This window comes from Spodoptera frugiperda, chromosome 14 (assembly GCF_023101765.2).
Source record: "Spodoptera frugiperda isolate SF20-4 chromosome 14, AGI-APGP_CSIRO_Sfru_2.0, whole genome shotgun sequence".
NCBI lineage: Eukaryota > Metazoa > Arthropoda > Insecta > Lepidoptera > Noctuidae > Spodoptera > Spodoptera frugiperda.
Window position 1 is genome coordinate 1134190 of NC_064225.1, and position 9978 is coordinate 1144167.

The following is a 9978-nucleotide window of genomic DNA, read 5'->3' on the forward strand; positions in this document are numbered from 1 at the left end:
GGGCACGGGCTCGAAAAGCAGGAACAGGGTGGTTTTTAGTCAGTAAGAGTCTGATACTCCCTTTCGCCTCGCTCAAGGCGGGAAAAATCATTAGATGATATTCCGATGTCGAGCAAAGTATTACTGGGCTTTGTTTGGTTTTTCAGTAGTAGCACAGAGTCTGGGATTGTGCCCAGTTTAAGGCAATAGGCTCAACCCCTATTACATGGGACTTATAACACAAATGGTGAAAAGTCGGTGTACATTGTATACCGGCATTAAGTGCAGTAATGAGCACCTCTACACCTTCGGGGATAAAAGGCGTGACGTTGTACCAAAAGAGAAACACTGACCCAAGAATTAAAACTTCTTATTTAGAAGATGAAGTAGTCAATTAGAATGATAATATATTTTTGTTTCAGGTTAATAGGTCCCTTCAGCATTGTTGTGTTCTACTTAACATTTGTATCCAAACACTGGAACTCCGGGCCAGGCTGGTATAACTTGGAGGAGACAGAAGTTTGCGAGAAATACTGGCTCAGGAACTTGCTCATGGTGAATTTCGACATAAAACACAGTGTAAGTACAGTAAATGGAATAATCACACGAAGCGCTTCGCTTCAAGCTTCCTTGTGCGAACTGCTAGGGAGTGGAACTCCTTGCCGGAGTCTGTGTTTTCTGATGGGTATAACCTGGGTGTCTTCAAAGCCCGAGTGAATAGGTTGCTTATGGGCAGACGTGCTCCATGGTAGGCTGCATCATCACTTACCATCAGGTGAGATAGCGGCCAAACGTCGACCCATCAAATGTAAAAAAAAAATAGATTAAAGTGTACATGTGTTATGTCTGGTGTTTCTTGCTCGTTCCTCTCCTTTATTTATGTAAGAAGCCGATTAACGAGCAGACGGATCACCTGATGATAAACAATCGCCGCCGGCCCATGGACACTCAAAACACCAGAGGCGTTACAAGTACGTTGCCGGCCTTTTGGGGGTTAGGAATTTGAGGGTTGTTGGAGAATCGGGGATTGGGAAGAATGGGAAGGGGGGTAATTGGGATTCTCTGTAGGAATCTACACTTTGAAATGAGCAAATAGCTTCACTAGAGGACTGACCGACAGACAGACGTTGTTAATATTATTATATTTGCTTTGACGTTCAAAAGTGCCTTCCTGGTCTAAAATAAATTATTTTGACCTTACTTTTGACTTTGACTCTTACTCGCCTCGTAGTCGAGGCAGTCCAGTCAGTATGGTGGTCGCAAGTGCTGGGCTTTTTTCGGATTTTCGAAAAATTTCCCAGTAGTAATTGTAGGAATTGTGTCCAGGATATGGCAATAGGCTCACCCCTATTACATGAGACTTATAAAAATGGTAAAAAGTGAGTATACAATGTACACCCACTTTTCACCATTTTTGTATTTGTGTTGTTATATGTTTGCATAGCGGCATTACGTGTCATAATGTGCACCTCTGCCTACCCCTTCGGGGATAAAAGGCGTGAAGTTGTGTGTGTGTGTGTCTTACTCTTACTCTTACTTACTCTTCTCTCTTTCTCTTACTTACTATCTTACTCTTACTCTCACTCTCGCTCTCGCTCGCGCTCTCACTCTTACTCTAACTCTCACTCTCACTCTCGCTCTCACTCTAACTCTCACTCTCACTCTCATTCTCACTCTCGCTCTCACTCTTACTCTCACTCTCACTCTTACTTTGACTTTCACATGAGTTCCAGAAAATTGTATATACGAGAATTTTATAGTCATGTTATGCAATAAAGTACCTTGTGTTCTTTGCAGTGTCAAGCAATCACTTGGTACGTGCCCTGTGACTATCACCTCACAATCCTGGGCACTCTCATCTTCTTCTTCTATCAGAAGAAAAGGAAGCTTGGCTATACAGTGTTTGTAGCTGTGCTACTCCTGTCCATGATCGTTCCTGGAGTATTGACGTACTGGCTTAATTTCCAGGCTGTGATTTTATTGGAGTTTGGGTAAGATATTATTTTTTCACCTTTTATGTCTATATTTTATTTCATAGACTGTGTAAAATTGTCCACATCAACAGTCTGTATGTACACTTACAGACTGTTTGTTTTGACGATTCCCGGGTCGAGCAAAGTATTACTGGGCATTTTTCGGCAAGGAGTCTGGAATTGTGCATTGTATATGGCAATAGGATCACCCCCTCTTACATGAGACTTACAACATAAGTAGTAAAAAGTGGCAAGGCATGACGTTGACGTTGTAATATTTCTTTCAGCAAGCACATAATGAACTACCGTGACACTTGGCAGTTCAACTACATCTACACTCCGTTCTACAGCCGCGGCAGTCCGTACCTCGTGGGCATCGCCATGGGGTACCTCACAACCATCTACAAACCTGCTGACTACAGGAAATGTGTTCCTAAAGTAGGTCTTCTTCAGGACTTTTCTATCTGTCTAGTAAGAGTTGAGCCCCGCTTCTGTCTAATTATAGTATCTGTTAGAGTTTTTAACATTTTAAGAATTAACTTTGTTAAAAACGTCCAAGTATTTATAAACAGCGACAGCGACCCGCCCCAGCTTCGCATGCGTGCAATGGTGATTATTATGCATGTATTATACATATAAAACTTCCTCTTGAATCACTCTATGTATTAAAAAAACCGTATCAAAATCTGTTGCGTGCGTTTTAAAGATTTAAGCGTACAAAGGGACAGAGAAAGCGACTTTGTTTTATACTATGTAGATTTTTTTTATTGTAACTTTCGTGAGACGTACTAAATTAATTATTATGTTATCGGCTTACTCACGTAACTGTTTGACGAGGAACTCGACTAGTTTCAAGCCATACTAGAGGCTCACATTCATGAGCAGGATTCCGCAACACACGACGCGGCGACTGTCGAGCTGCTACTGATTATGATATAAAAAAAATGAAAAATTGATTATGAAAAAACATTTGATAATGTACAAAAAAAATCTACCACATATAATTCACGATAATAACATCTTACTTCCAGACTTGGTCTATAATCGCTACGGCTGTGAGTGTGTGTGCCATGCTGTTCACCATGTCCATAGCTTATATAATCGTTTGCCGAGGGTATGACACTCTGGAGGCTGCTATCTTCGTAGGCACGAAGAGGATCCTTTGGTCTGCTGCCATCTGCTGCATTATAGGGATGTGTGAATATGGAACTGTTCGTAAGTATTAATTGCATATTTAGTTGACTACAATAGGGTAGATGACATTTTTTTTATTAAATGTCCGTCTTGTAGATTATTTTAAAACATTACACACTATTTTTTATTTTCTTACGGAAACAAATACTTTCGAAGATATATCGATTTGAAATATCGCGTGACGTCACTTCTAGTTATATTTTATACGTAAAAAAGTATCGTATTCGCTCCCACTCCTAAATTTTGATATGTTTTATCTAAGTATTGTTACGAGTATTTTAAATGACAAAATAAAAAATAAGTCGTCATTATCCCTATTATTATTGTTTTTGTTTGATGTAATTGTATTTTTATATAATATTCTATGTCTGTTTTCCAGCTATAGTCTCCAATATGCTGAGTTGGTCCGCGTTCACACCTCTAAGTCGGCTGTCCTACGGCATTTACATGGTCCACCCGCTAGTGATACAGAAGTTCCAACTCTCTCAACGGTCGACTCACTTTTTCGATTTCTATTGTATTGTAAGCACCAGTGCAATATTTTTTATAACTTATTTTCGGTATAACCGGTAAACGAGCGGTCGAATCACCTGATGGTAAGCAATCGTCGCCAACCATGGACACTTGAAACACTAAAGGCGTTACAAATGCGTTGCCGGCCTTTTGGGGTAAGGAATTTTAGGAAATGATTCAAATTGATAATATTAACTAAATTAACCCAAAATCAGTACCCTTAGTATGAGTTTACTTTACGTTTAAAGTAATCGAAACAAGAGTGCATTCGACGCTGTGATTGGTTGGTTTATTCGAGTTGACCAATCAGAGCGCCTAACTTGCTCACGTTTCGATTACTTTAAACGTAAATCAAACTCATACTAAGGGTTACTGTTCCGAACTCGTTCCATTTTGGCAAACAATTTCTCGATCAATAGGATAGTCCTGTAGTTTCGTAACGTATATTTTTGTAAGACCGTGTAATTTCCTTCCAGTTTTTCAGCGCAGTAGGAGCATCGGTTATATCAATAGGGCTCAGTTACGCGATGTGGCTGTTTGTGGAGGCGCCACTGATCAACATCACCAACCAGCTCTTGTTCAACAAGTACGATAACTATTTTTATAGTACTTTAACTATATTTTTCAATGTCCGTCTTGTACAGTATTTAAAAATTTTAGACACGGTATTTTTCTTTTTCTTACGGAAACAAATACTATCGAAGATATATCCATTTCAAATATCATCACGTAACTTCTAGGTACGTTTTATATTAATTTACGAAATTACGCTTTTTTTCCACTCCTAAACTTAAATTCTTTTTATCTTAGTATTGTTATGATAACCAAATAGAAATACGTGTCTAATATTTTTCATTTTCTAACTGACAGACAAATTACATTTTTATTTTCATATCCCATCATCATTCTTATTAGGCCAATACTTTAAATGTAAACAGCAAATGAAGTATGTACCTATTACTGAATCAAATTGTGTTTTTTTTTTATTTAACAGACTAAATGGAGCAGTTGGAGCTACTGCTACGAATGGAACCCAACATAGAAATGGCGATACTAAGACCAAATCTTCGTAAGACAAAAAAATGTTTCAGTTTGAAATAGATAGCCTAATGTATAAATACCATAAAGGCAGATCATATAAATTCAATGTTATTATTGTAATATGTTATGCTGGTTACCGGAGGCCCAATCATCCCCTTTCCCAATCCCCGATTCCCTAACAACCCTTAAATTCCTAACTCCCAAAAGGCCGGCAACGCACTTGTAACGCCTCTGGTGTTTCAAGTGTCCATGGGCGGCGGCGATCGCTTACCATCAGGTGATGCGTCTGCTCGTTTACCGGCTTATATAATAAAAAAATATTGACAAATAAATGACATTTACATCTAATAATGATTTGGGTAGTTCTTCAGAGACAAAATTTTCGATGTCTATGGGAATATTTTTGAAACCAACTAACAAAACGGCATGTACCTAATATTTTTTTAGTATAGTTTAGCTGTATCAGTTACTAGGACAAATAATATTTTTTTAATAATTGCAGTCTAAGTACAATATATTATTTTGGAAGCTTGTTCTTCTGATTCATATGACGCGTCCGTTTGCCATTTTCCGGAACAAAGTACTTAGTCGATTTCGCATTTTCCTTTTGATACTTCAATATAAATTATAATTACATCGAAAGGAGATGAGTTGTCCTCTTAAAAAAAAATGTATTCGTTATAACTATGTTAGTATGATTATTGATAATTAAATAAGAAGTGTCCGGCGTATAATACTGATTAATGTGGCGTAAGTTGCGCATGACCATACTTGGTCGGGTATCTGGGGGCACGGGAGTGCCCCGCCAAGACGAGCCAAGCGAAGCGCAAGGGCACTACCTACCTTTTCTCGAAGTCTAAGCGGTTCGTCGTATTTTTGAACCTCCATAACTTGAGTTTGGGTTATACCAGATAAACAAAATTTTCAGGATGTGATGTCAGTGGGTCTACCACTGACATCACATCCTGAAAATTTTGTTTCACAGATCTAGTGTGGAGCCAAGTTTGTAGGCATGCAAACCGTGGATGTAACTGGCGAGTCGGCTGCACGGACTTTTTGCTATTCGTCATATGGGCTTGAGTTTAAAAGTCTATTCAATCTTCCAAACTCTTTCCGTGCTACAAACTTGGCTCCACACTAGATATGATTACTTTTTGACAGTGAGAGCTATATGGTCTCGTTTTGGCAACATTTAACATGAAATGTTTTTGTGGGATTAATAATGAGAGTCTGGCTTCCCGCGCGGGGCGAAACCAGGCATGCAACGGGCAAGCTAGGAGGCGGACGTGCGGCTGGTTGGCTTAAATCCAGGTGTTACTGAGGTAAATATCTGATTCATCTGTGTTTGGTTTACATGGCATCCTGATTACAATGCCTACTTTATATTTACTTTACAGTTTTTAAAATGACAAGAATGAAGTCTGTATATATGATGAGTTATGCATGATTGTAAGCAAAATTCTGATTCATCTGTGCCTGATTCGTGTGGTCAAAACTGCATATGAATCATAAAATAAATTATTGATTCTTCTGTACAGCACGGAAGGACTGTTCTTGTTGCGTTTTCCATTTTTTTACTAGTCTTATTTTTAAATTTACTTAGCTATAAAGGTTATAGCTAAGCTATAAATTTGTGCGAATAATTTAAAAACTTTTTTTTGAGGAATGTAATTAATATGAGTCTGAAATTGCTAATCCGCCCTGAGCAAGCGTGATGATGAATGCTCGTGACTTCTCTGTGGGAGAAGAGGTATTTGCCCTGCAGTGGGACAAATATTGGCTAGATTTATTCTTATTTATATTTAACAATTATTAAAGCCTATTTATTCATGTCGAAAGTTTCTATCTAATTTCTGTTATTTTAATATTGCAGTAAACAACAATGCCACTTAGTGAAGACCAAAAAAAGGAGAAAAAGAAACTTGCGGAACGTAAAAGGATGGCAAACATTAGAAAAGATCCAGGCAATTATGCCCAGTGGAAATTGAAAATAAAAGAAACATATTTGAAAAGAAAAAAGAAGGCAAAATCACGTCTGTTCAGAATTTGACACCCAAACAACAAAAAATAACTAAGAAAAACAAGCAGAGAAAGTATTCGAAGATGGTATGCTAAAAAGAAATTAAAAGAACGTGATATTGTATTAAGCTGATATTGTATAAGTAATTAAGGAAGATAATTGTTAAATGCGTCATTTAATTAAAATTGATCTCGATTTTGTTACTTTATTGTTAGTAATAAATACACTAATGTGATTAGTAATACCATTAATAAATTATTAAGACTGCTTAAATAAGACTGATGTTAAAAGTGCCATTATTAGAATAAGATTGTACTTCTAGCTGTGATTATTTACTTATGAAAGGTTAGTAGTAGTTAATAGTATAATAAATATTACTAGTAAGTTGTTCACGGAAACAAACAGAATATAATATAATATAATCTATACATATAATAAAATCGTAGAAAAGTGCTGTCTGTACATTGAAAATAAAAATAAAAAAAATAGCAGGGGTTATTGTTATGTCGATGTCGAACCCAAAAATGTAATTAACTTTTTTTTTGTCTGTTTGTCTGTTTGTCTGTTCGTCTGTGCGCGCTAATCTCAGAAACGGCTGATCCGAGTTGGATGCGGTTTTCACGAATATATTGTGGGATGCTTAAATTTACATTTAGTGTTTGTTTCATGTCAATCGGTTCATAAATAAAAAAGTTATGTCAAATTAAAGAATCACGTCGAACATTCTATGCTTATACCATTAATCTCCGCAACTATTTGACGGATTTGGTTGAAATTTGGTACAGATATAGTTTAGAACCTTAGAAAGGACATAGATATATTTTTATTTCAAAAATCAAAAAATAAAAATAAGAAATAAATTATTTATAAATAATTCTATGTCGATCGTTACACGACTTCGGTTCATGTTATTGTTTTAATTTATCGAAAAAAGTAAATAAATAGTAAAAAGGTATGAAAAAAATAATATCAATATAATAAAACATTTAGTACAAAGAAAATGCTCTAACGGAGTATAGATAATTCTATGTCGATCGTTACACGACTTCGGTTCATGTTATTGTTTTAATTCATCGAAAAAAGTAAATAAATAGTAAAAAGGTTTGAAAAAAATAATATCAATATAATTAAACTTTTAGTACAAAGAAAATGCCCGAACGGAGTATAAATAAATAATCCAAGTTGTCTTTATCCTCGATCGATGGCGTTGGGATCGAAATAGATCGCGCTATGGTTTCGTTACATTCATTTGGTTGGGTATCGGCCGAGCGCTTCGGTACTATCGTAGAAAAAGTGTATTATCAGTCGTATGATTATTTGTCTGTAGTGGTCCTGCTGTTTCGTATATTCTAAATTGGTTTCGTTGTATTTGTCAATTAATAAGTTTATTTGTTGGGTTTTCCTGGGTTTTTGGTTAAACTATTTAACGTAGGTTTAGTTTGATATCGATTATTAGTAGTTACTGTAGTTAGTTTTTTTAATAAAATTGTAAGTCTAATTTTTTTTTTAATTAGATTAGATTTAAGTCGTTTCTTTTAAATTATTTAGTTTAAGCTTGGTTATTATAGCATAGAGGATAGGTTGTAATATAGTTTCTTTTTTAATTGTTATAAATTCGTAATTCGTAGCTTTCTTTAGTTTTAAGTTAGTTTAAGTCCGTTTTTAAACTATTTTTTCAATGCCCTAAGTGAGTATACATCTATTAAATTCAAACGCAGAGCTCATTATGTTGATTTTTGAAGAGTTCCCTGGAATATCTTCCACATCTCATTTTTGAAGAGATCCCGCGAGATCGGGAACTATGTGGTTAAAACCAAAAATTTGCCGGAAGTCACTATTCCACGCGAACGAAGTCGCGGGCAAAAGCTAGTGTAATAATATAATAATGTGTAGTATTAAACAGAATTCCTTGTATATTAGCAATAGTTAAAATTCTTGTGATATAACATCTTTCTCGCTTTCCCTTAAAATATAAGTATATACTGTATTGCAAAAATGTAAAAAAGAACTTGAATCCATCAGATTTTTTCCATGACATGATCACTTATAATTCTTTTCATTATTGTTGTTGTTAAAATATGATTATTTTTTAAATACAGAGCTCTTTTACATAAAGCTTTTCGTTTTAATTTTGATTTCTGATTCATCTGTAACAATTTCTGATTCATCTGGGCAGAAAATAAAAACGAGTCCCTCATTCAAATATACGTTATTTGGTATACCTATTTTCATATGAACACGTGTTACAGATCTTAAAGTGAAATTAAATGTTGGCCATATGAATCGGTCGAAGAATCAAATTTCGAAGAACTACCCATTTACTACTTTAATTTATTATTTGAATTTTTTGTACTGTTCTGTGTTTGTATTGTTATCACATAACATTGGTTTTTAAGTGCAATATTACTAACAAAATTATGGGCATGTCTGAAATAAATTATTTTTATTCTTTGTCCTTTCCTTGCACGGGACCACAGGGTCCACTGACAGACGTTTTTAAGTGTGGGAGAGCCATGCTTCGGCACGAATGGGCCTGCTCGACCGGAGTAATACCACGGCCTCACAGAAAACCGACGTGAAACAACGCTTGCGTTGTGTTTCGTTGTGTGAGTGAGGTGACCGGAGGCCCAATTCCTCCCTTCCCAATCTTCCCCATCCCCATTCCCGAACAACAACCCTTAAATTCCTAACTCCCAAAAAGTTTTCACACACTTTGTTATAAACCTACTAAACGCAATGAGTCAAGTATATAATTTTCTATTAAAACTTGCCAAGTTATATCATTTTTAACTGAGGTCTGTGTATGGAACTTGGTACTTATTTAGATCTCACTTCTTTTATAGGCGAAGCATTCCAATATTATCGAACTTGGCAGCCTTTCACATTTATGTTTTGGGTGGGATTTCATTTATTTTTGTAAGGTTTATTTTCTTTTTTTCTTATTTTACTTTACTTTGACTAAATACAAACCTTCGTAACGAATTTTAGGTCGGTACGACCATTGGAAGATATAGATAATTTTTTTGTTTTAGTTCCTTAGGGGTATGAATTTACACCTTCATTATTTTTAAAACCGACTCACACTTGGCCATTTTCAGATTTTTTCCTTTACCTTGACCTAAAGACCTACCTCCATGCCAAATTTCAAGTCAATACGACCATTGGAAGTGGTCTAGATTTTTGATGAGTGAGTGAGTCAGTCAGTGAGTGTATAGTAAAAATAGCGATTTTCTGACGTCAATATCTCAAGACCTACAA

General features: G+C 35.9%; 1 protein-coding gene across 1 annotated transcript; it reads left to right on the plus strand.

Moving 5' to 3' along the window:
- The first annotated feature begins 406 nt into the window (after nucleotides 1-406).
- Nucleotides 407-4732, plus strand: LOC126911354 (O-acyltransferase like protein-like). The gene is made up of 7 exons (XM_050698222.1): nucleotides 407-558; nucleotides 1777-1970; nucleotides 2240-2390; nucleotides 2984-3167; nucleotides 3526-3668; nucleotides 4136-4245; nucleotides 4654-4732. The coding sequence occupies exons 1-7, from the start codon at nucleotides 532-534 to the stop codon at nucleotides 4730-4732; spliced, it is 888 nt and encodes a 295-aa protein (XP_050554179.1). The 5' UTR covers nucleotides 407-531.
- The last annotated feature ends 5246 nt before the right edge of the window (nucleotides 4733-9978 follow it).